The sequence below is a fragment of the Halichoerus grypus genome, chromosome 13 (genome assembly GCF_964656455.1).
Source record: "Halichoerus grypus chromosome 13, mHalGry1.hap1.1, whole genome shotgun sequence".
NCBI lineage: Eukaryota > Metazoa > Chordata > Mammalia > Carnivora > Phocidae > Halichoerus > Halichoerus grypus.
In genome coordinates this window covers 372,990-399,890 of record NC_135724.1, presented here as the reverse complement: position 1 = coordinate 399,890, position 26,901 = coordinate 372,990, and the positions used below count along the sequence as shown (strand labels likewise).

Here is a 26,901-nt window from a genome sequence, read left to right as displayed (position 1 = left end):
TAAGCCAGACGGTGGCGGGGAGACCGTGTTCAAAACAGCGGCAGAGAAACTCCAGACCGCAGCCCCAGCAGCAGGATGGACGTCCCCGCAGGGCGGGCAGGCCTCGGAAGGGAAACAGAAACCGTCCACAGTTTGATGTGTTTGAGCATTTGGAAAAAATACACCACGCTTCATAATAGCAAGCAACGAAGCAATTTTAGAATAAGCCCATAAAACCTCAGGAAAAACAAGACATTTTATGAGGGGGAAAAAATGTAATTGTAGACCACCACCCGGGCCAGGAGTGAACCTCAATAATTACTGATTTTACCCCAAAATGTGACAGAACTATTTTTGGACTAAAGGGGTCATGGATGTGAAGATGGTGAGGTGAGGTGGAGGTAGGTGTAAGAAAACCAAATCCTCAACACACAAAGTCAGCAGAAATGTATGAAGTTAATACACCTGTAAATAGCCAGAGAAGCATATCATTTACAAGTACAGAAATATCTGTCAGAATAACCAATTAAAATTGAAAATTATTGCTTCTGGGAGATAAGAGTTGGGGTGAGAGTATTCTTTTTTTCCTATAAGCCTTTTAGTATTAATCGAGTTTGTGGGGTTTTTTTTTTAATTTTATTTGACAGAGAGAGCACAAGCAGGGGGAGGGGCAGAGGCAGAGGAAGAAGCGGACTCCCCACTGAGCAGGGAGCCCTATGTGGGGCTCGATCCCAGGACCCTGGGACCATGACCTGAGCCGAAGGCAGACGCTTAACCGACTGAGCCACCCAGGCGCCCCTAGTCGAGTTTTTTTTTTTTATTATTATATGCATGTCTTGGTTTTGTAAAACAAGAATTAAAATTAAAAACATGTTCAATCACCAAAACTCACTCAAGAAGAAGTGAATAATCCCTGGATGCCTGGGTGTCTCAGTCAGTTGAGCCTCCGACTCAATTTCTCCTGAGGTCATGATCTCAGGGTTGTCAGATGGAGCCCTATGTCAAGCTACACACTCAACGAGGAGTCTGCTTGAGATTCTTCCTCTCCCTCAGCCCATCACCCCTCTCTCAAAAGGAAAAAAAAAAGTGGATAACCTGAATAATCCTATGCTAACTACAGAAATTTAATGCATAGTTTAAAACCTTTCAAAAAGAAAACTCCAGCCTCGGGTGGTTACACTGGTGAATTCTACCAAAAATTTAAGGAAAACCTAATATCAATTCTGCATAATATTTTCCAGAAAATACAAGAGGAGGGAGCACTTCCCAACTTGCTCTATGAGACCAATACTGTCCTGGTACCAAGCCAGACAAAGACATTACAAGAAAAGAAAAAACCCAAGCCAACATCTCATGAACATAGAGGCAAAACTCCTCAACAAATATTACTAATCAAGTACTGTAGTATATAAAAAGGATAACACATCATGACCAGGATGAGCTTTCCCAGGAAAGCAATCCTGGCTCAACATTTGAAAATCGATCAACATAATTTATAATATTAACACACTGAAGAACAGGGGCACCTGGGTGGCTCAGTCGGTAAAGCATCTGCCTTCAGCTCAGGTCATGATCTCAGGGTCCTGGGATCGAGCCCCGAGTCAGGCTCCCTGCTCAGTGGGCAGTCTGCTTCTCCCCCTCCCTCTGCCACTCCCCCCTGTTTGTGCTCTCTCTCTCTCAAATAAACAAATAAAATCTTAAAAAAAAAACACAGACACTGAATAAGAAAAGCCATCTGGTCATCTCAATAGATGTAGAAAAAGCATTTGACAAAACTAAACATCCATTCATGATTAAAATAAAAACTTTCAACAGTCTGGAAATAGAAGGGAATTTCCTTAACCTGATAGAGAACATCTATTTTAAAGACTTACAGCTGATGACATGGGTAATAATGGAAGATGAAAGACTGAATGCTCCCCCCCCCCCCAAGATTGGGAACAATGCCTATGAGCCTTGAACTAGAAGTCCTAGCCAGTGCAAGGACATAGGAAAAAGAAATAACAGGCATATATGATTGGAAAGAAAGAAAACTGTATATATTTTTTAAATGCCCAAAAATCCATGAAAAAGCTTGTAAAACAAATGAGTGCATGTACATACTATCCAGCAATCCACTCTAGGTCTTTCCCCAGAGAAATGAAAGCGTATGTCTGTTCGTAGATTTGCACATGAAAGTGCATATGGCTCATTTGAAACAGCCCCAGACTGGAAACCACATAATGTCCACAAACAGATCCATATGCTAATCAGAGATGAAGAACAAACCACTGATACCGGAAACAACATGAGGGAGTCTCAGATTATACTAAGTGGGAAGAGCCAGACGCAGTATCATTCCATCTGAGATGTTCTGGAAGAGGCGGAAGAGGTCAGTGGGTGCCGGGGTTGGGGTGGGGACCATCTGGCTATAAGGAGGTGCACAGAGATGTGGGGACCGTGGTGGTGGTGGTCACAGGGCTGGACGCCCGTGCAGTAAGAGTGCACATTCTCCTCCTGTGGTCTGTGGGCCTGTGTCCATATTTCTTGAGAACCCATTCCCCAGACTGGAATTTCCAGGTCGAGTTGGCACACACTTGAAGGCTTTTAAAATATACTTGTGAGAATGTGTACACATTTATACTCTGCCCAGTGACCTGGGCTCTGCCTGGAACCACCCAGGGCCTCCAGATCCTTGGCCTGGTGGAGAGGGGGTTAGATTTGTAGAGCTGCTTAGGGGAACAGCTCAGCAATTCCTGATCAACATGAAAATGTTCCTGTCTGACAAACCAGTAATTCCATTCCCAGGAAAGCCCTAGACAAGCTCTAACACACGTATGTGCAGAATATTCCTAGCAGGTTTGCTTGGCTGTTTCTTGTTTTTGGTTTTGGTTTTGGTTAGCAGTGGTGGATACACGGGGACGCGGAAGGATGTGGGCTCTGCGGCCGGTACCCCACGTCCTCACACGCGTGTCTGCGACCAGCTCAGGTGTAACACGTTAACGGAGCCTGCTTCCTTCGGGCAGCCGGTCTTTGGTTCTTGGGCCACAAGTAATTGAAGGATGCCCAGTTCCTTTTCCAGAAACAAAACAGAAAGAGGACGGACCCACAGCCCAACAGCTCAGGCACCTGCTGGGGTGACTTCCTTCCCTGCCCACCTGAAGGTCAGCTCCCAGGCCCTGGGCGGTCACGGTGGAAGGGCACATGTGTCCTGTGGCCTTTCCCCAAGAAGGGAGGCTTGCCCATGGGATCTTGTGGGAGGCCCGGGGAGGAGCCCAGCGAGGGTAGCGCAGCTCTCTGGAGGAGAGATCACAAGGAGGGCAGCGTCTGTGCTCCTGGCAGGTGGGAAGAGAAGGCTCTTCAGAGCTCAGGGAGCCGGGGCCCTTCCGTCCTGTCGCTTCCCTTCAGCCTCTGCTGTGGCAGGCCGTGTGCTGACTCGGCTCTCCCCTCGCCATCCGCCCCAGCCGCGCAGCCTTGAACCTGCTGTCCTGGGGCTCGCTCTTCCCTTCCCTGGGCCCATCCCCACTTCGGTGGACCCCCTTCCAACTGGGCCTCACCAGCTTAGGAGAGCCTTTGCTGGAACCTTCCCCAGCACCCCCTGCCCCTACCTAATGCCCCCCAGGCTTCCTGGTGGTGGGTCCAGGCCTTCTGCCAGCCCTCGGCCGTGACCTCTGGCCCTGGCCTCATGTTGCTCTGGGCCTCAAGGCCAGGTCTCCTCCGCAGTTTGCTCTGCTGGCCCTCAGCTCCCCGCTCAGCCTGAATGCCATCTGCTGCAGTGCCCAAGTTCTTGCCCGGGGCCAGTCCTGGCACCTGCGGCCTGCCCCAGCCTTGGCCCTGCTGAGTGCAGCCTCAACCCGCAGCACCCCGGCCGTGTGTGCAGGAACGTCCCCTGTGCGCTGCCCCAGCCGTCTGGGCTGGGACTCTCCCCCAAGCCTAATGCTTCCATCTCCAAACCCCGGCCCTCCCACCCTTGCCCTTCTCTTCCGCTGCTTCAGGACTGGGCCCTCGCCTCCCCACCCGGCCTCCTGCCTCCAGTCTCGCCTGCACAGCTGACCTCCATCCACAGGAGCCGTCCGAGGCCGTGCTCCACGGCGCCCAGGCGTCCTCCCCTTTAACGCCCGTGTCCCAGGACCTCCGCCCACCTGCAGGGGACCCTCCTTCCCAACGCACCACAGCTTGACCCTTGTACCCCTGACCATTGTCCTTCTTGGTGTCCCCCGGCCCCACGGCACCATCCAGCACGTGGAGCTGAAGGGAACCCACGGAGGCTTTCCTTATATTCAGTACTTGCATCTGGAGCTGCGGGGCCCAAGACAGAGCGGGGCCGGGGCTCCAGCTCCCGGGATTCCCTTTATTATTACTTACTATTTCCTGCATGGAGCTGAGAAGTGCTTGTGGTTCCTGAAGAGGTTCTGGAGCCACTTGGCCTGGGCTCTGGGGGCCATGTGACCCACACGCAGCTGCTGACAAAAGCACCCTCCCTTTATCCTCACAGGAACACATGGGGAACGTGGGAGGGTGGCGGTGAAAGGGCCCCCACCCCCCATGGGGGCCCTACCAGCACGGGCGCTGCCCAGACCCATCTCAGAGCTGGGGTCCACTCTCTGTCCCTCCACAAGTGTCTCTACCAGAGTCCCTGTGTCCTCCCCCAGGCCCCCGGGACCAGAGCCCTCTTTTCTTGCCCCTGAGAGGAGACGGGCAGAAGCTGTGGGCCGGACACCCCGTCCAGTCCCCGAAGGCCAGTCCCCAAACAGGAGCCCACAGCGACCACGACCAGGAGACAGATGGTGCTTTGCAGCCCCGAGCAAAGAGGCGGAGTTTAAAAGGCATGGGCTCAGGCAGAGCGGGGTCCGGGGACCCCAGCCCCACTGGTGCCGGCGGGGGCAGCTGCAGCTTGCATCCCTGAGCTGCTCAGGAGGCCCGTGCACGGACAACCCACTTATACCCATACAGGGCACCCGCAGCTTGTGGGCTGGTTCATGCAAGCCTCCAATGAGCGCGACAATACCAGCCCGCACCAGACAAGAGCGAACAGAAGAGAGAGGCCCTTCACAACTGGGTGAGCCAGGCTGAGCGCAGACCTGTTTCTGACCCGATTTTCACCAAACAGGCCAGATGTGTCAGATTATGAGAAATCAGGGTCTGTTTTCTGGGTTGAAAGTTCCAGAAATAGCTCCTTCCAATTAACCTCCGCGGCTGGTCCTGAAGGAGAGGGCGGCTGGGGGCAGGGCTCTGGTGGGCTCCGACAAGCTCGTCTCATCTTGAACGCCCAGGGTCAGCCTGGCTCCAGGTGAGCATACTGGGGTCACTGCTCATGCACAGGGTTGGGGAGACAGCCATCCCCAGAGGGGCCCAGGGTCTCCATCTCTTCTCCTTCTGGACACAGTGGTCAAGCCTGCCCAGATGGGGACTCAGCTGCCCTTGGCCAAGATGATGGGAGCTGGGCCACGGTCAGCCTGAAAACGGGCTGTCACGTGGGGTGTTGCTGGGCCTGTGCGACAGCCCGTACGCTGTGGTCACCAGACTCCGGAGCGGGCAAGGGAGGCAGGCCGTGATGCCTTCACCTCCCAGACCTGGCGCTGTGCCAGCCCTCATCCCCCTCCTCTTCCCAGTCCTGACCGTCCCGCCTACCGGGCATCTCACAACATCGGCCCCCTGGGTCCCAGCCATCTCTTATTGAAAACTTGTCAGTTGGGGCTTTCTACCTGAATCCCGTTTGCCCACTTGTTACACCTAATGCCGAGGCAGGTCTCAAGGCTCTCTGTCCAGCACGGGTGCCCAGGTGCTCAGGAATCCACAGGGTGTCAGGCACTGTGCTGGGGGCGTCCTCAAACTCCCTGAGCCTGACTTCGCTTAAACCAGATTCGACACGGGGGTGTGATGAGGTCGGACCCCATCCTCAGGGGTGAAGGGGCAGTAAGTCCCTCAGGCTCGCTGGCCCCTTGAGGTCCAGGAGGGGACTCCTATAGCAAAGAGCTGGGACAGAAGTCCTACCCCAGACCTGGACAACCTGGGGGCGGGGTGGCTCCTGAAGCAACGAGCCCCAGGGCTGTGAGCTCCAGGTGGCATGGATGCCGCCCTGGGGATACCTGACAGATCACACAGGACAAGCAGACTCGGGCCACACTCAGCCCAGAAGCTGAGACTGTGCTGAGTTCTGCACCTCAGGGCTCCTAGGATACGAGTCCTAAGGAAATCAGTGAGAGCTGGCCCTGGTCCCAAGGAACCTTCCAGAAGGGTGAGTGGCAGACGCCCTCCCTGGGCCTCGGCCCCTAATTGCTGTTGTCCCTGGCCGTGGACTGTCCTCCTGCCAGGCCTCACCCCTCAGGTGCCCCCCCTAGGGTCTGTGACTCGCCAGGTGCCCCAGGGTGAGCCTGCCCTCACAGTACCCTCCGCAAGGGGGGGAGAGTGGCCAGCGCCCCAGCCCGCGAGCAGCCGAGTGGGTGATGTCCCCACCTCGCCAGTGTTCCACAGGGAACAGGATGGCAGGTGGGAGCAGGTGGGGGGGCCAGGGCACCCCAAGGGCATGGGTGCGGCAGGAGCCCCAGAACGCTCCACACACAGCAGCTCCTAATCCTCAGGAGACCCAGAGCCAGCTCTGGGACAAGGGACAGAGGTGCAGGGATCAACACAGAGCCATAGACTGGACATGCTTGGGACCCCAGGCCATGCCGCAGACCTGTCCACAGAGTCTGGGCCCCTCCGGTCAGGCTGCAGCCACTACCTGTCTGTGAATCGAGGGCTGCAGAGATGCTACTGGAATTTCTGGATCAGTCACACCATCAGGACCTGCGATGAGCTAGCTGTCCACTCCCAAGCCAGGACGGGCCAGGTCACTCCTGGAAAGCCTCCGGACTGGCTAAAATGCTGCTGACCCTGGGAGGAAGAGGCCTCTTGGGAAGACAGGCCACTGAAGACCCTGGACCAGTCACCTGCACACCCCTTCATCCTGGCTGAGGCACCTCTGCCTTTGTTTGGGAACAGACCTGCCAAGTTGTGTTCAGAGGATCTGAACCTAAGCTGTGCACCTGCACATAAGCGCGTGGAGGTAAGAAGAAGCTCCTGCCCATTATTTCCAGGCACAAAACGGGTGATGATTAACGAGGCAGCCAAGGTACTGGGCTCTGACAGCTCGTTAAAGGAGAGGCTGAGCTCTGCTGGATACACACACATCACCGGGAGCAACGAGTCACTGGCGGGCAGTGCACATCGGAGACAGGTCTGTGGGAGCTCCGTTTGCCCCGGGTTCCTGAAGACCTGTGATACATCAGCGCCTGGATATGCAAGACAGGACTTGGGGAGAAGCCCTGTGGGATCCCAATCACTGCTGTGCCCTCAGAGTGCCAAGGTCAATGCTATGACAAATGTTTGTGGTGAGTAAAAACTGACCACAGGTCCCCCAGTTGAAGCATCAGGTGGGTCTTTGAGCTGCTGTCTGTGGGGGATGGAGACTCAGCACTGCTGGCCCTGCCCTGGAGAGGGCTCGGGAGCTGGGCAGGCGTAAGGTCCTGTCCCCACGCGCTTAGAGGGACATGAGCCAGAGGGGGACAGTGGAAGGCCCCCAGGTCTTCTCCCCTCCAGCGTGAGGTGGATCCGTGAGAGCACGCCGGTGTCCGCTGAGTCTGGTGTGTCCTCTCCAGCCCCCAGGGGCTTCAGGCTAGGTGGGAGCTCGGGGTCAAAGGTGAGGCAGGGCCAGACCAGGACCTGCCAACAGCTGGGCACTTGGAGAGGTCTGCACGTTCTACCTTCTGCTCCATCAGCAGATGTCCCCAAACGCCCCTGCACTGGGATTCCCAGCAGGGCCTTGGACTCACTTTCCACAGCCAGCCGGCCACACTCTCAGATGTGCCTAGAGATTACGTGTTCTTTTAAAATAGCTTTACTGATACATAATTCACATACCATACAATTTGCCCATTTAGAGGGAACAATTCAATAGTTTTTAGCATATTTACAGGGTTGTGCAACCATCAGGTTTCCATCACCCCAAGAGAGACCTGTGCCTTTCGTACACACACCCCCCATCGCCGGCCCTGCCGCCCACCCCCCAGACCTACGCAAGCACAATCTACTTGGTCTTTGTACATTTCCTCGTTCTGGACTCCAGTGAGAACAGGCTCATGCGGCACGCCCCCTGTGGCTGGCATCCTTCACTTCACTTCCCAAATCAGTACTTTGTTCCTTTTTATGGCCCGATGAAATCGCATTGTATGGATTTACCAAATTGTATTTATCCATTAATCTGTTAGTGGACACTTGGGTTGTTCCCACTTTTTTTCGTATGCATAATGCATAGTGAGCACTCCTGAGCAAGTTTTTGTGTGGACATGTGTTCACTTCTCTTGGGTACAGACCTGAGAGTGGAGTCCCTGGGTCGTGTGGTGATGCCATGTCTAGCTGTCTGAGGAGCTGCCAGACTCTCTTCCTGAGTGGCCGGAAGATCTCAGGCCCACCAGCTGCAGGCCAGGGTCCCACTTCCTCCGCACCCTCCCAACACTTGCTGTGTTTTCACTCCAGCTATCCTGGGGTGAGTGGGAAACGGTATCTCTGGGTGGTTTAAAGTTGCATTTCCCTGATGATTAATGATGTGCACCATCATTCCATGGGCTTCTTGGCTATTTGTATATCTTTTTTAGAGAACTGTATACTCCTTGTCCATCTTTTAATGGGGTTTTTAATTGTTGAGTTGTAGGAATTCTTTATATATTCTAGATACACGTCCCTTATCAGATATATGATTTGCAAATATTTTCTCCCATCCTGTGGATTATCTTTTACTTTCCAGTTGATGTCTGTATTAGTTTGGTAGAGCTCCCACAACAAAGGGCCACAGACTATGTGGCCTGAAAAAGAAATCTATTTTCTCAGTGTTGGTTTCTCCCGAGGCCTCTGTCTGGTGTATCGACGCTCTTTCCCTCGTGTCCTGTGTGTGTGTCTGTGTCCTGAGACACCAGTCGTGTTGGATTAGGACCACCCTCACGACCTCGTTGTGCCTTCATCACCTCTTTAAAGACCCTATGTCCAAATATAGTCTCCTTCTAAGTGTCGTGGGTTAGGGCTTGAACATACAGATTTTGAAGAGAAACAACTCAGACCCTACAGTGTCCTTTGAAGCACAGAAGTTTTAAATCGTGATTGAATTTATCTATCTTATCTTGCTTGCTCATGTTTTTGGTGTCATCTCTAAGAATGTTTTGCCAAATCCAAGGTCATCAAGATTCTGGGATCACTGCTTTCAGCCTGAAGAGCTTCCTTTGGAATTTTTTGCAGAGCAGCTATACTAGAAACAAATTCTTTCAGATTTTGTTTATCTGGGAAAGTATTTCACCTTCATACTGGAAATGATGGCTTTGCTGGAGACAGGATTCTTGATAGACATTTTTTCTGATGGTTTGAGTACATGCCCCCAGGGTATTCTGGCCTGCGCTGTTTCTGCTCGGGGTTACTTCTCGAGCGACGCCTGGCCTGTGGCATTCAGACCCTTCCCCGCCACCATGCACCTGTCAGTCTGCATTTATCCTGCTTGGAGGGCACGGCGCTCCCGGGATGTGCAGGTTATTGTGTGTCAGGAGATTTGGTGAGTTTTCAGCCATTATCTCTTCGAACATGTTTTTCCTCCTCCCTCTCCCCTCTCCTCGGGCACCGCGTTTCACGAACATGCCCCACACTCTGCTCAGACTCTGCTGGCCTCCCTTCCTCTCTTCTCAGCATGATCAGTCTATCGTCTAGCTCACCAGCTCCTTCTCCCGGCAGCTAACATCCACTGTGGAGCTGGCTCTTCCAGTGAATTTGTTATTGTTGACTTTTCAACTCCAGAAGGTCCATTTGGTCGTTTTAAAACTTCTCTCTTTATCAGTAATCTCCATTTCATACAATGGCCTGCCATCACATTCTCCATTTCTTTGATCTTCCTCTGGTCTGTGAACACATTTATAATGGTGCTTTTCAAAACTCTGATATCTGGTCCTCTCAAATGTTGTTTCTGTTGCCTGATTTTTTCTGATGTGTGGATCATACATTACTGTTTCTTTGCCTGCTCCAGGATTTTTTATTGGAAACTGGACATTTTAGATAATACAGCAACCCTGGATGATGTCCCCTCTTTCTTCAGGGCTTGCTACTGTTATCTGTTTTAGTGATTGGCTGGATCATTGTAGTGTAGTGTATTCTTGTCCCTCCACACACATATACACACACACATACACACATACACACATATACAGAGATACATACACGCACACACATATATAGATACATTCATGCATGCACACACGTGTGTGCACACAGATCCATACATGCACAGATACATATATGCACATGCACACACCTACATGCACATACACACACATGCATGTGAACACATACAGATACATGCATGCACAGATACATATATGCACATACAGATACATACCTACATGCACATACACACACATGCATGTGCACACATACAGATACATGCATGCAGATACACATATATGCATAGATACATACCTACATGCATACACACATACAGATACATGCATGCAGATACACACATATATGCACATACAGATACATACCTACATGCACATACACACACGCATGCATGAGCACACATACAGATACATGCATGCAGATACACATATATGCACATACACAGATACATACCTACGTGCATGCACACATACACACACGCATGCATGAGCACACATACAGATACATGCATGCAGAGATACACATATATGCACATACAGATACATACCTACATGCATACACGCATGAGCACACAGATACATGCATGCCGATATACACATATATGCACATACACACACATACCTGCGTGCATGCACACATACACACATGCATGAGCACACAGATACATGCATGCCGAGGTACACATATATGCACATACACAGATACATACCTACATGCATGCACACATACACGCATGCATGCACACCCAGATACATACATGCACACATGCACGCAGAGATACACATATATGCACATACACAGATACATGCATGCATGCACATACACACACACACACACACACACACAGTGTTTAGCCCCTGATGCTGCCCCACAGGGAGGCACAGCTTGGGTATGCCCATAATCACCCTGGAATGAACTCTTTCCATGAATTTCCTCCCGTTTTCCTTCACTACAATCTCCAGTGTTCTTGAGAACATCTTGGGGTTGAACTTCTCTATATTGTTACACATGAAGTCAGTTCGTTTGGCAAGAAATGAGGAGCTGTTCTAGGAGCCTGCTTCCCCCTGGCCCTCCCCAGGCAAAACCTCTGCACCAGGGCTCTGGAGTCGGGGACGGGGACAGTGCCTGGCTTCTTTGGTGAGTCCCCATTCTCTGAGCTCAGTTGGGGGGACGGAGGGCAGAGCAGCAGGCTGAGGTCGTCTGGCTTGCCTCCCCCGTGAGACGCCAGCAGAAGCCAGGGGCAAGGGCGAGGGGTTTTCAGAACAGCAAGAGGTAGAGCCTCCACCCCACAGCGGGAGTGGGGACTGGGCAGGAGAAGGTGCCCCCCTTCTCAACCGCACTGTCCCAGGGAGCTGGGGGCAGGGAGGCCTGTGTTCTGGAGTGGAGTCTCCTCGCTGAGCTGAGCTGGGGGTGGGGAGGGGGTATTTCTCTCGCCTTTTTAAATGAATTTTTGTAGATTTTCTTGGATAGATGTTCCATTTGCTGTTTGCCCTTAGGCCTGCTTCCAGAGGCTTTAATGGCTGTTTTTAATGATTTTCACCAGTTGTGCTGGGGAGCCGGTCAGCTGAGCTCCTCGGCTCCCAGGCAGGAAACCTAGCCTCCGGGGGGATCTTTTCGCAGGGAAACCGGGCCCCCCGCAGTCGTGCGCGGGCGAGGGCTGGGGTGGGTCGGGAAGGGCGGCCCGAGCGTGACCCGCGCCCTCTCCTCCGCAGGGCGAGTGCTCCCCCAAGTGCCGCAGCCTCTTCGTGCTGGAGACGGTGTGCGTGGCCTGGTTCTCCTTCGAGTTCCTGCTGCGCTCGCTGCAGGCCGAGAGCAAGTGCGCCTTCCTGCGGACCCCGCTCAACATCATTGACATCCTGGCCATCCTGCCCTTCTACGTGTCGCTGCTCGTCGGGCTGGCGGCGGGCGGCGCGGGCGCGGGCGCGGGCGGCGCGGCGCTGCTGGAGCGCGCGGGGCTGGCGCTGCGGCTGCTGCGCGCGCTGCGCGTGCTCTACGTCATGCGCCTGGCGCGCCACTCGCTGGGGCTGCGCTCGCTCGGCCTGACGGTGCGTCGCTGCGCGCGCGAGCTCGGCCTGCTGCTGCTCTTCCTGTGCGTGGCCATGGCGCTCTTCGCCCCGCTCGTGCACCTGGCCGAGCGCGAGCTGGGCGCGCGCCGCGACTTCTCCAGCGTGCCCGCCAGCTACTGGTGGGCCGTCATCTCCATGACCACCGTGGGCTACGGCGACATGGTGCCGCGCAGCCTGCCCGGGCAGGTGGTGGCGCTGAGCAGCATCCTCAGCGGCATCCTGCTCATGGCCTTCCCGGTCACGTCCATCTTCCACACCTTCTCGCGCTCCTACTCCGAGCTCAAGGAGCAGCAGCGGCGCGCCGCCAGCCCCGAGCCAGCCCTGCGCGGGGACAGCTCGCGCGAGGACAGCTCGCGCTCGGCCACGGCCACCGAGGACAGCCCGCAGGGGCCTGGGGGCGCCGGCCCAGCCGGGGTCCCCGCGCCCGGGGTTGGCCACGACCGTCGCCTGGCCCAAGAGGCCGCTCCTCGCGGGCTTGTTCAGGAGTAGAAGCACGGTCCTCACCTCCCGCGGGCGACCTCGCGGGCCCGACGCCCTCCCGGTCCCACTGCATGTCCCTCCCGCCAGCGCAGCCGGACCGCAGCCTGACTCGGAGGTGCCGCTGGAAAGCGCGCTCCAGGCGGCCCTGTCCTCTCCTCGTACCTCCCTTTGGAGTCTGGACGCCCTAGCCCGGAAGTTACAGCCCGTAGCAAATGCCACGGGGCCACGCGCGTCCGCGGGCCGCATCCTCCCGCTTCCCTGCTCCTCGGCCAGGGTAGCTCCTGGAGGGGCTGGGGGCGGTGGGGCGGTGGGGAGGCTCCTGCTTCTGCAGCTCGCCCGAAGTGCGCGGCGCCCCATCAGGAGGGAGGCTTCTCTGCGCACCCCTGACAAGTGACAGAAGTGTGACATTAACACAGCCACCCAGTTCCTCTGGGGAGGGGGGCGGGTCCCAGCCCTGACCTCTGACCTCCCTCGCCCGCACTAGCTCCATGGGGGTCTTCGTGGCCCCCTCCTCACACATTCGCCCCTGAAAATGCCTCTGCAAAGCTCAAGGTCTGCATGTTTCCCTGCGCTCCCTGCTGGCCTTGGACACCTTTACCCTCTGGGTTCTCCAAGAGGAGATGGGAGAAGGGGCCCTGGTGTGCAGCTGCTGGGAGCCTGTCCTCACCAAGGCATGAAGGAATGGGACTTTCCAAGTCACGTTACTCTGTCCCTTTTCATTTTAATGAGCGGAGCCATGACACTGCAGAGGCTGCTGCCCCAGGTCCTGCAGGAGGCGCACCTGGACCACCCCAGAGGGCCCCCCGGACACCTGGCACACACCCCCCCCACCCCCGCTGCCATCCATCACGGCTTTCGCAGGGCCCCTGGCACGAGGCCAGAGCGGGGAGAGGCTGGGGTGGGGGCTAGGGTGGGGCCCTTGCTCAGAGGACATTTCCTAGGATGCTACTGCTACCAATAAACGGTGTACCTCTCCTGCCTCTCCACCGAGTTCCTCCGGGCAGCACCAGCGTCCACACCAGGCACGGGGCGTCCAGGCAAGGAGGGGTTTCCTGCGCTCACGGGGAGTTGGTACGTGTAGACAGTGGGGCTCTGCTACCTGGACAAGCCCTTGCATGCAAAGCCCAGTTGTATCCCTCCGAGTCCCACAGCAGAGCCCGGGTCCCAAATCTGCAACCGCACTGCACCCCGCAGGGCAGGGCCGGGTGTTCTCAGGGAACCAGGCTGCAAAGAACCCAGGGCTGGAGCTGTCAGGATTTACACAATGAGCCCCAGTTCTGCAAGGGTGGGGTGGGGCAGGCTGGACTGCCTTGACAGCAGACTCGGTTTCCCTCTTCCTCCTCCTCATGCCCAGCCACGATTTGCATGCACAGAAGTACCTGGGCTCCAGCTCCTGGGTCAGTGTCAAGTGGACAAGGGCAGTGGGGTGCAGGGAAGCTGAAATAACGGTCTTACCAGCAACCAAGAAACGTGCTGGGATCAGAATGAGCTGAGGGTCCCCAAACCACAGGGAGGCGAAGACTGTCTCCCACGGCTGACCTTGCACGGCTGCTCATACCAGCTCTCTGAGGCAGAAAGGGTCCCCTTGTATCAGAGACATGGTCGGTCCACCATGGACCAGGCCAGATTCAGCACCTGGCCTCACACGTGCCTGCCCAGTGCAAACTCCACCTGCAGCTTCTCCCTACAGGGCCCTGGTTCCTGTACCGCCTGGGGCTGGGTCCCCCTCTCCTTCCCTCCTGGACCCACATACCTCAAGCCAGGGCCAGCAGAGGTCTGCCAGGAGAAAGGACAGAGGAACTGGGGACCAGGGCACCCACCTGAGTGCTGGCTCTAGGCAGACTGGACCCTAAGGTTTAGCCCTGCCTCCTCCTGATTGCCACATCAGCTGACACCCCCACAGGGTGGGGCCTGGGGACCCAGAAACACACTAAGGGTGACCGCGCTTGCTCAGGAGCGGGTGACACAGCTGCTGCTGGTCCCAGGGGATCCCCACCCATGGAGGCCACACTCAGGGCATCTGCTACCCTCTGTTCATCAGGCATGGCTGATGACCCCAGGGGCAAACGGCTTTCTCCTGTGCAGTGGGGCTCGCTGACCGTCACCATGAAGACCCCCAGAAATAACCCAAGTTGTCCCTCCAAGGTCAGTGGTAGGGGTGACCTGAGCGATCTGGCCCCTACCCCCTCCTGACCGTGGGCTGCAGCGGTTCTGACCGGGACCCCTCGAAGACGAAGAGAGCCCTTGCAGCACCAGAGGTCACGGGGAGGAGAGGGACCCGTCAACCGTCTGAGAAGTGGGGAGTGCAGTGGGAGGGAAGCCACACATCTCCCACCGAGCAAGCAGACCAGCCAGCCCCGAGCTTTCCTGTCCCTTCTCTGGTGCCTACCCCACCCACCCTCAGCCTCCATAGCTGCCCCTTGCACACAGGCCATGGTCCCTCGTGCAGGACTCTGGGCAGGCCCCTGATGGCCGTGGCCTCAATGTCCCTGTCTGGGTCAGGGGACCAGGAACTCGCCAGGTCCCCACAACCTGCCACCTCACACACTCTGACAAAATCTACTGAATGCACCTACTGTGGGACAGAATCGTGGGATTCGTACGTGTGATGCTGACATCGCTGAGTCTGCTTAAAATGCACAAAGGCAGTGCAGGGAGGGTGGGAGACAGCCTTACAAACCCCAATTATGCTGAGAGCTCCGTTCTGGTTCCAGAAGGATCACTGACTTGGGAGGTAGCTCTGACACCAGGTTATGATCTCTCTCTGCCAGCCCGAGGCCTCTGGTTACCTGAAACCATCATGAGCATTGGGGGGTGGGGTATGATTTGGGTCTGTGACATTCCAGGACCCACCAAGCACCCCCTTGCCCTCGGGGCTGCTTTCTGAGCATGCAACCACCCTTCAGACTGACCGTGCACCCCCTGCCCCCTCCACCCACCCTGCCGGACCCATGTGTGCTTCCAGGGGACCTGGGGAACCGCTCAGACTGAGCACGGTGGCCCCAGGACTGAACATGCCCCAACACCAACACTGGGAGTCTGAAACCCTCCCCCACGCTTGCTGCTGAAAAAATTCCTATACTCCTTATTTTAGGGGAAAACACGTCCCACCCCTACACGCACACACCCAGACAATTTCTTCTTGGCCAGCTGGAGACTGGACCAGCACAGGCAGCCCGGCTTCATTCACAGCCTTCCATCTGCTCCAAGTTCCCGGAGGCTCAACAGAGTGAGCTGCACTTTGCCACTCACCCTGGACGCCCGAGCAGTCTCACCATGTTGCTCCCATTTCCAAGAGCTATCCTGTTGAGAGAAGAGCTGGAACAACTTACAGGAGATCTAAGGTCGCAAAGAGTGACCTTCGCCTACTTTTTTGATTAGAAGCCCACTTCTTGTGGGGCTCCTGAGAGCCTGTGGCCTCCCGCTGACAGAGCTCAGGGCACAGCGCTCTCCTGGCCAGTGGGACACGGGCCCGGCTCCTTCTGCTCCATCTCCGAACAGCAGCCCCCCAGACTCTCCACACCACCTCTCTGCTCTTCAGCGGGGCCACACGTCGGTTTTCAAGAACAGAGATGGGCTCACAGAAAAAGACACCTTTGTATATTTTACTCTTCATTTCACTGCTGGAATTTTTACTGCATGCATAATTTAATTAAAAGTTAATTTTAATTAACAAATTACCAGAAGGAAAATAAAAATCCACCCCTAAAGCCGGACAAGGGTCCAGGCTGGGGATGCTGGCTGCCTGAGAGGACCACAGCGGGTGTCACCAGCGTGGACCCGCTCCGGACCAGACTCGCTCTCAGACTTGGGGCCAGTGCTGGGGGGGGGGGGGGGATGACCCCTCCAAAAATTTAAAATATCACTTTCAAGTACTTGCACTGTATCTTTTTGATATTTTTGATATCTTGCCCCAAATGTAAATTGTCTCCATGAAAAAATAATTGCTCAGTACACCGCTCCATCCGTACTTGCTCAATAGACCTGTCCGTTTTCCTTGAAACACTGCTCTTGGCCTTTCTTTAAACAGGACACCTCTCACCCTTTCCAGACATTCAGTGGTCAGGGGCCCCCCGGCCTGGCCCTGTTGGTCTGTTCGGGGGGCTGGTGTGTCCTGGGAGGTGGGCTGGTCTGTCCCGGGGTGGCTGGCCTGTCCTGCGGACGGGTCTGTCCTGGGGGGCTGGCCTGTCCAGGGGGGGGGGGCTGGTCTGTCTGGGGGTAGGCCTAGTCTGTCTGAGGGAGCTAGTCTGTCCTGGGGGCTGTCCTATCCAGGGGGGCTGTTCTGTCCTGGGGGGCTGGTCTGTCCCGGGGGGGCGCTGGTCCTTCTGGGGGCACAGGTCTGTCCGGGGGGGAGGGGGAATGTGCCCTGAGAGAGCAGCCTGGCTGTCACAGGGCAGAGCTGGACCCCAAGGAGAGGGCGCCCACCCTTCCCCGAAGACCCCCACGGCGAAAGGACGGGGACCCATGCTTCACTCTGTCCTGGGCCCCCACTCCGACCCATTCACGAGGCCACACTGGATCGCGAGAGTTTATTGAGTTAAAGGCAGCGTCCTGACAACTGAGTGCCCCTCACACTGGGCACACGCCTCGCTGCTGTAGTCGGAGACGCTTTCATCTGGAGTCATTTACTGCTACAGCACTCCGCCTCGTGTTTAAAAAGTAAACATTGCCAAAGCATCTTACAGCCCAAACTAAGCAGGACCCTCACCCAAACATTCAGGAGTTTTTGAGGAAAACTCAGGAGGAGGAAACAGCTCTGAAGAGCAGACACCACTAGAGCTTTGGCACGGCCCGTGTGAACCCGCCCCAGAGCTGCCCCTCCGCCCCGCAGAGGGAGAGCCACACACGGAAGCTGCTAGAACCCTCAGACGCTGGGGGCCTGGGAGCTGGCCCAGGGCTGCTGGGCATGGCTGACATGCTCCTGTAAAACAGGGGAAAGATACAGGGTGACCAGAGATGCCTGGCCACAGCCCCCCACCTTGGAACATCACCCCAGGCCCGAGAGGAGTGTGGGGACACCTGCCTCATGTGTCCCCTCTCCTGACCAGCAGGCCATCTCCCTGTCCTGGAAGACGGACGTCGAAAGCTGTATGCTGCAGGTGCATGCAATTCCCAGAATCCAGGGGGAACGCCCCACAAGTGCGGCCATGCTCGGGGGATGGATGCATCTGCCCAGACCTGGTCCCAGGCCCCTGGCTTTCTGGGAGCACACAGGGACAACCTGCCCCCCACCACACCCCTAGGACTCGTGGGGACCTCTAGACTCTGGCGGCAGCACCCCTGAGCTCACTCTGGCCAGGGCCCAGCCGGCATGGACACAGGCTTGCCCCCTCGCTGCCAGTGGGGTCCATGCCAGCATCTCCCAGGAGGAGGCCAATGCAGAAATGAGGCATGGGGGTGCACAGGACACCTCTGGGCACCACTGCCAAGCTGAGGGCCAAGTCCTGAGTCCTGTGAGGCGGCTGCACTGAAGGTGACCCGGACAAGGCCAACTCCGACCGGATAAACAAGAGCACTTGTAATGTGCGTCCTCGCAGCTTCCTTTCCATGTGTATTAGGCGCATACAAAACCCCAGCCACACCCTCTGTGCCCGGGCCCTGTCCTGAGTCACCCTCGCGTACATGCTGTCACCAGGGCGTCCACATTTGGGCCATTCTAAGACCAGGCTCTGTGCGCCAGGACCATGGGTTCTCCGGGTGCCATTGTTCACTCTTGCTCCCCAATCCCACCCATGCCGAGGGTCGCCGAGAGCCGGGGTGCAGGCCCCGGGGGCCCCCGCACACTGACACCCGGAGGGGGATTCCTGGTGCCCTCCATCCCGTAGCAGCCCTAAGTCTGTCTTTTCCTGGGTCTGTGAGCATATTCCAAGTTCCAGACAGGTGTTTTTTGAGAGGAGGGAAGAGAACACTTGCTTTTCCATCACCTGAAAAACAGCCGCCGCCCAGCCCTGGGGTATAAAGCCCACGTGCACTCGTCCTCAGGTATGAGCACAAACGTGGGCACTCAGGCCCCCCACCGGCCCCTCCCAGACCCACAGCCAAGACACCCTGCTGGGCCACGGTGCCTGCCTGCCCCAGGCAGGGAGGACAGGCGGCCGGGCAGCGCCCAGGCAGGAGGCCACATGTCCGTGCCCTCCCTGCCGCCTCAAAGGGCCTTGGCACTGGCAGGGTGCGCCACGTGGGGGGCTGGCTTCTGGGGGCGGCGGGCGAAGGCATAGGCCTGTCCCAGGATGGCCAGGTCCACCAGCACCTGCAGCAGGCCGCACACGGAGAACTGCAGGGGGGCGCCGTTCAGCAGGAAGTAGGCCGTCTTGAAGGTGTCACCGCTGGTCCACATGAGCACCATCTTGATGCTGCGGAGACACAAGCCAGGGCTTAGGGGCCACCCAGGCCGCCACCTGTCCCCCATCCCTCCCGTCCTCACTGGGAGGCCACAGCGTGCACAGCCCCAGGGACAGGAAGGCCCTGCAGCTGTCCGGGCGGGGAAGCTGACACAGTGGCAGGGCCCACGTGGCCTCACGAGCGTTCCGTCCCTCCTGGCCGCAGGCCTGTGCCCCTCAGGAGACGCGCTGTGGCCTCAGACGGGAGAGGAAAGACCACCCCTCCCCACACGGCATCCCAGGGCCCACCAGGAAGGTGAGGACTGCCGGAGAGCACCACTAGGCTGCAGGGACGGGCAGCCTGGGCGGGAGGGGAGGTCCTCTCACCCAGAGCTTTCCCTCCTGGCCGGGGAGCCCCCCGTCTGCACCCAGAGGTGCCGAGGACAAAACCAGAGGCTGCCAGCAGAAGCAGAGCAAACCCCTGCTCTCGGGAAACCCTGCCTGGCCAGACCCCCTCCCTCAAAAGATAACTGGAGGGCGATTCCATTTCTGGTCACCGATGCCAACCCCCCTTCAAACGTTTCGGATCAGTCCGCAGCGGGGCAGGGATCCTCGTGGGTGACGAGGGAACTGTCACTCACTGCCCACGTCCCCCACACACGTCTCTGCGCACAGTTTCAAGTGCCCTGGCTTCCCAAGTCACGGGCACAAGCACCACTGTTTTCCTGCACAAGTATATTTAAATCAGACCCATTTCCATCAGCAGCCTGAACCTCTTACAGCTAATTAAACCAGACCACAGAGTTTGAGAGGGGGGCTGTTGCCAGGCGGCAGGAAGGGGGATGAAGATCCCCAAGCAGACAGGATGCACGTCAGAGCTGCCAACACCAGGCCAAGGGCCAGGCAGGCACTGAGCTCCCGGAGGGAGACAGCTCTCCACCCCTGGGCATTCTGACCACCTCTGAGCCCCAGGCTGGTTTTCATTCCTAAAACCAGGGTGAGGAGCCCCGTCTCCCGTACTCCCAGCCCAAGGACATAGCTCTGTGTCCCCGCCTCTGCCCAGTGAGAAGTCCAACCAGCCACACAGAACGCAGACGGGGAGGGGAGAGCCCTCCTGACCTTACACACACACGGCTGCTTGAGGCTTCTCTGGGATGGTCACTGGGAAAATGGCCAAGGCCTGCCGGGCCCCAAGCAGCTTCTCTGCAGACAGGCACTCTACATCCAAAAAAGCCCACGGATACATCATATTTGGCCTGTAATACTGGCTCACACCGTATTCCAAAGTTTTTGTTTTGAGTGAGCTGATAACTAATTCTGCATTTTTAAAATCCACATTATATATAATAGATCCTCTTTTTCTGGCTGCTTTCAACATTTGACTTTGGTTCTTAGTAGACTGTGATGTGATATATGTTTGGGATTTGCTGAACTTCTCAAATCTGTAAGTTTATCTAACATCAAATTTGGAAAGTTTTCAGACATTCCTTCAACTATTTTTGTCTGCTCCACACCCTTCTCTCCTCTAGACTCAGACGACATCAATGTTAGATTTTTTGGTACTTTCCCTGAATCTATTTTTCCCCCCTGGTTTTTCTCTGTTGTTGAGAATGTTATTTTTATTGATCTGTCTTCAAGTTCACAGACTCATTCCCGGGCCATCTGCATTCCACTACTGAACTCACAAAGTACATTTTTATTTGGCTTACTGTGATTTTTAATTTAAAATGTTCTGTTTGGTTCTTTTTTATAGCTTCCATTTCTTTGCTGAGATGTCCCGTTTTCCATTCATTTCAAGAGTCTTTGCTCTTCTCTCTGGACCAGTTTCCCAGTGACCGTTCCCGAGCCGTTCCCGACCAATCCCCTTGGTTGATTGTGTGGTCTACTGGTTGTCTTCTCCTTGGAAAGCTGTTGAGATGTTCCTGATGCTTCCTATGCTGAGTAATTTCGGTTTGTATCCTGGACATTTTTAACATTATATAATGAGACTCCAAGTCTTATTAAATCCTATGGAGAATGTCGGGTTTTCTGTTCTAACAGGCAACTGGCATGGTTAAGTTCAAGCTGCAGGTGGGCTGCAATTCAATTCAGCTCCATTTTCAAAGCCCCTGCAGTGCCATCTGGGTCTGCACTTTGTGGGCAGCACTCAGTGGCTGGTCTGGGACGTGGGCAGTGGTCTACCCCACGATTCAGTTCTCAACGCCTTTCAGATGTAGGTTAGGGCCAAATCCATGCATGCATAGCTTGGTGGTGAGCCCAGGAGTTCACATACAACTGCACAGGATCCCTGTCCCAAGATGCGTCCACTCCTCCATCTCCCTGACTCTGTGCCTCGGGGACACTCTTCTCCCGTGTCCTCTGGCTAGAAAGCCAGCGCTTAAGTCTCGTGGCCCTGCTGTGCACCTCCCATGGTTGATCTGCCTCCAGGTGCATGAGGTGGGAAGGTAGAGGGAAAGAGCCATGGGATTCCCCTCCGCTCTCAGGATCTTCTTCCAATGCTGCCCCGGGGCTGCCTCCAGCTTTGAAGACCGCCACTTCTGGACTGGGGCCTGCCTGGGGCCCCGGGGTAAGAGCAAGGCCAAAACACCAGCAGCCCCAGCTCTTGCTCACCCTTTCCCACACTCAGAGCACGGAGGCTCCACTGGGAGCACTTCCTGCCCGGCCCAGGGCAAGTCTTGAGCTCCAGGCTGTGCTGAACTCCAGGCTGGCAAATATGGAAGGGAGAACAGAGCGGCCCATGCCAGTCACTCATGGGGTTTCCTTCCCCCACCCTGCCCACTCCCGCTGACCGCCGGAGTCCCCAGAGCTGCTCCGCGCCTTCTGTCCAGGCTCTCAGCTGCACTCAAGGGGAGAGATGGGCTAACCCCTGGCAGCCCCGTGCAAAAGATCTGAGACTGGTGGTTCGGGTCGGTGTTCCGCCACTGGCCATGTTCCCCGACTGGTCCCTGTAGACAACTGGCCTGGTCCACCCCGGACGAGGTGGCCGAGGAGCAGGAAGGACGGTGCTTGCTGCCGGGACGGTTCCCACACCCTGCACTTCCCAAGCTGTGCCTCTAGCTCAGTCCGGATGGTCCTGGTCTGGAGCAAGCACCAGCTGGGGATCTCAGCGTGCGACAGAAGGGCCCTCCAGGGGGCTGGAGCGGCAGGTGGAGCACCAGGAGCTCGGCCAACTGCACACTTAGCACTGGTGGGGACCACAGAGGTGAGGACACACCGGAGCGACGAGCGGAGGGAGGGAAGCAGGTCAACCAGGGGACAGAGCTGAGTCCCGCAGGCCTGGGCTGGGCCCACCAGGAGGCTGCAGGCACCTGGCCGACCAGAGCTGAGATGTACCGTCTGAACTGCACCAAGGAGGGGCCGGCCTGCCCGGGCGGGGCTGCTCTCAGCTCCCACGCTCACACCCCTGCGCTTTTCCAAGGAAAACCCACACCCACAGAGCAAGCATTTCAAGGAGAACCTCCAAGAGCAACCCATGTTTCTGCAAAAGGCCGTGAAGACAAGGAGAGAAGCAACAGGGCTCAGCAAAGGAGTCCAGTTCCTTATTCCAGAATTAAGAGCTCAAGGCACAGTCTTCCCCAGAAATAGCCACACTTTAGTAGGAGACGAAAGACCTCCCTCAAAACACAATAAAACCTAACGAGCCACAGAGATGGTTCTAGGCCAAGCAGCAGGGTCCGTCAGGGGGCCTGGCTGGAACCTTCTCAAGTGGACCTGCTCCCCGGGGAGCAGCCGGGGCTAGAGTGACACCAGCCTGGAAAGGCTCCTCAGGACTGGGCCGCTCCTGGGGTGAGTGAGCTCCCGGCCCCCTTGAGATGGCCACCTTGCAGGGAGCTGGCCCCTCCATTCACTAGTGGCTCCAAGCGAGGCGGGACTCCACACAAAGGACCGCAGCACGCTCCCTGTGGGGCAGGCAGAAAGTGCAGCTGGAGCCAGGCCCAGGACCCCCGCCCGGTGCCCCGTCAGAGCCCCGTCAGAGCCCCCGGGCCCTGAACGCACAGGTGCACTTTGTACCCCCGCCAGTGGAGATGTGCGGTCACTGCTCCGGGGGGGCTCTGACTGACGTAAGGACCATTCTTAGCTGCACAGATGCCTCACCCAGCCGTGGCCCTTGGGCCAGCAGGGCTCGGGGTCAGGAATGCGACAGCCTTGTTGAGGCCCCACACCAGCCGCCTCAGTGGGGGGCTCAGGGTGGGGCAGGGGCACCAGTCAGGTCAAATACTATTCGAGTATTTGGACAAGCACCGCCCTGAGTGGTCTCCTCATCAGGAAGGAACACCCTTGTGCAGGGAACAAGGGCTCTGGATGGAGAAGCTCACGCTGTCACCCCAAGACCCTGAGATGCCCTGCCCCCACGCTTCCCGGGACCTTCAACGAGCTGTGAATTCCCATCACCCACAACAACTATGGGAGGAAGGGACGAGCCCCAGAAGTTGGGCTATCACCCTACAACATGCCAGGGATGTATGTCCTGGAGACCCCCTTCCTTGGATGGAGGAAACAACCAGCCCAGAGCTCCAACAATGCAGGAAGCCCAGACTGTCACTTCCCAGACCCCAGGCCGCGTCCTTCCTGCTCAGGCTGGTAGCCTGGGAGCTGGATTCCTCTGCCCATCACCAACTCCAGCTGCTGCCTCCTGCACCTGACCGCCCCCGCCCCCTTCTACTATTTTAATCCAGGCTCCTATTACCTCATTCTTGGCTCCTGCATTTTTCCTCCCAAACTATTCCTAAAATTCCTCTCACCTCATCCTTGCCCTGTCCAGCAGTCCAGAAAGCCTCTTCCCAGTTGGTGCCCAAGAGGTGATGGCTACACTTCCTTGCCTGCCCAGCTTCCCCCAGAGCCCAACTCAGGCATGCCAACTCCTATGGCCTCCCCAGCCCTCCCCTCACTCCCACCCCCCAGCCTAGACCCAGACCTTCCCCTTTCCACCTTTCAAAAGCTCTCCTATAATTCCAAATCCATCCAAAACACATCCCAAAGGAGTAGGTTTTTGTGACCTTGGGTGAGACAGTGGTTTCTTGGGTATGACAACAAAAGCATAAGCAGCACCCACCCCCACACACCCACCCCCCACACACACACCCCCTCCCACACCCCCCCACACACACACCCCCCCCACACACACACCCCCCACACACACACACCTCCCACACCCCCCCACACACACCCCCCCACACACACCCCCCCACACACACACACCCCCACACACACACCCCCCCACACACACACACCCACACACACCCACCCCCCACACACACACCCCCTCCCACACCCCCCACACACACACACCCCCCACACACACCCCCCCACACCCCCCACACACACACACCCCCACACACACCCACCCCCCACACACACACCCCCTCCCACACACCCCCACACACACCCCCACACACACACACACCCACCCCCCACACACACACCCCCTCCCACACCCCCCACACACACCCCCTCCCACACCCCCCACACACACACCCCCCCCACACACACCCCCACCCCCACACACACCCACCCCCCCACACACACACCCCCCACACACACCCCCACACACCCACCCCCCCACACACCCACCCCCCCACACCCCCCCACACACAAATACATTAGACTTCAGCAAATTTAAAATCTTTTGTGCTGAAAACGAAAGTGAAAAGACAACCCACCAGATGGGAGAAAAAAACTGAAAATCCTATGCCTGATAAGGTTCTAGTATCCACTGCATATAAGGAACTCTACAACTCAGTAATAAAAAGACAAACAACCACATTTAAAAATGGGCAGAGGACTGGCCAAAGAAGATACACAGATGGCCAAAAAGCACATGACAAGATGCTCAACATCATTAGTCATCAGGGAAATGCAAATCAAAACCACACTGAGATCCCAGGTGACACCCACTAGGATGGCTAGAATCAAAAGGCCACATAGTAACAAGTGTTGGTGAAGATGCGTAAGGATCAGAACCCTCACACGCCACTGTAGACACAGCATGGCAGCTCCTCAAATAATTAAACACAGATCTACCATCTGACTCAACAATTCCACTGCCGGTCTATTCCAAGAGAAATGAAAACAAATGTCCACACAGAAACTTGTACATGAATTTCAAAGCAGCACTATTTGTAATAGCCAAAAAGATGTTGAACAACCCAAATGTCCACTGACTGAAGAACAAAAGTTGGTATATCCATACAATGAAATATTATGGTCCAGCCTCAGGAGTGGAGCACGGATATGTTGTACATGGAGGAGCCTGGGAACGCTGTCAGGTTTTACACGACTCCATTTATGTGAAGTGTCCTTAGAGACAGCAGATCAGTGGCTGCCGAGGGCAGGAGGTGAAGGAGGTTGGGAGCGAATGAGGAGTGATTACCAGCAGGTACAAGGTTCTTTTTTGGGGTGATGAAAATGTTCTAACATTAGGTGGCGGTGGTTGCACAACTCTGTGGATGGACTAAAATCCCTCCAACTGTATACTTGAAATGGGTAATGGAACCCCTCTAGCTCCCATGCCTTCTCCAGGTGCACCCGTCTCCCCAAATCTGCACGTCTTCACCACCTGAAGCTCTCTGAAGAGATCATCTGAATTACCACATAGATGTTTCTTATAAATCATTATATTGCAATTTATATATCAAATTTTGCTGATCCATTCATCCATCAATGGACACTTGAGTTGCTCCCACATTTTAGCTGTTGTGAATAGTGCAGCTAGAATGTGTGCGTACAAGTATCTCAGGACCCTGCTTTCAACCCTTCCAGGCAGATACCCAGAAGTAGAACTGCTGGATCATATGGTGATTCTATTTTTTATTTTTTAAGGAACCTCCATACTGTTTTCCACAGGGGCTGCACCGGTGTGCACTCCCACCAACAGTGTGTGAAGGTGCCTCTTTCTCCACACCCTCGCCAACACTTGCTGGTTTTCTTTTTCTGAGAGCAGCCGTCCTACTTGGTATGAGGTGGGACCTCAGCGTAGTTTGATTTGCATTTCCCTGATGATTACGGAAGCCGAGCATCTTTTCTTGTGCTTATTGGCCACTTATACATCTGCCTTGGAAAAATATTATTCCAGTCTTTTGTTCATTTTTAATTGGGTTGTTTGTTTTTTTGTCATTGAGTTTTAGAAGCCCTTTCTATAGTCTTTTTTTTTTTTTTTTAATATTTATTTATTTATTTGACACAGAGAGAGAGCATGAGCAGGGGCAAAGGCAGGGAGAGAGGCAGGCTCCCCGCCGAGCAGGGAGCCTGATGCGGGGCTCGATCCCAGGACCCTGGGATCATGACCCGAGCCGAACTACAGTCTTAATATTAATCCCTAATTGGATAGATGATTTGCACATATTTTCTCCCATTCTATAGGTTGCCTTTTTACTCTGTGGATAGTCTTTTGATGCATAAAACTTTTTGATTTTATAAAGTCTAATTTGCCTTTTTGTTTTTTCCTGTGCCTTTGGTGTCACATCCAAGAAATCACTGCCAAATCCAATGTCATGATGCTTTTCTCCTATGTTTTCTTCTAAGAATTTTATGGTTTTAGGTGTCACATTTAAGTCTTTCATCCATTTTGAGTTAATTTTTATATATGGTGCCAGGTAAGGGTCTAACTTCATTCTTTTGCATGTGGATATCCCATTTCCCCAGAACCATTTGTTGAGAAGACTGTCCTTTCTCCACTGAATGGTCTTGGCACTCTTGCTGAAAATCATTTAACCATATATGTAAGGGTTGTTTCTGGGCTCTCTGCTCTATTCCAGTGGTCTATTTGTCTTTATGCCAATAACACACTGTCTTGATTACTGTACCTTTGCAGTTATTTTTGAAATCTGAAAGTGTGAGTCCTCTAGTATTGTTCTTGAGATTGTTTTGACTTTTTGGGGTCCCTC

At 55.5% G+C, this 26,901-nt stretch overlaps 2 protein-coding genes across 7 annotated transcripts in view; one reads left to right on the top strand and one right to left on the bottom strand.

The window, feature by feature from the left end:
- KCNG2 (potassium voltage-gated channel modifier subfamily G member 2) overlaps nt 1-13,672 on the top strand; it is a 73,515-nt gene extending 59,843 nt beyond the window's left edge. For both annotated transcript variants that reach the window (XM_036074509.2, XM_078060142.1), the window contains exon 4: nt 11,865-13,672. In XM_036074509.2, the coding sequence (XP_035930402.2) occupies nt 11,865-12,707 (843 nt within the window). In that variant the 3' untranslated portion in view covers nt 12,708-13,672. The remainder of the gene's footprint in view (nt 1-11,864) is intronic.
- Nucleotides 13,673-17,213: 3,541 nt separating this feature from the next.
- SLC66A2 (solute carrier family 66 member 2) overlaps nt 17,214-26,901 on the bottom strand; it is a 54,437-nt gene continuing 44,749 nt past the window's right edge. For 3 of the 5 annotated variants that reach the window (XM_078060143.1, XM_078060145.1, XM_078060144.1), the window contains one exon: nt 17,214-19,051. In XM_078060143.1, the coding sequence (XP_077916269.1) occupies nt 18,844-19,051 (208 nt within the window). In that variant the 3' untranslated portion in view covers nt 17,214-18,843. The remainder of the gene's footprint in view (nt 19,052-26,901) is intronic. The other 2 variants (XR_013443224.1, XR_013443225.1) reach the window with 1 other exon arrangement.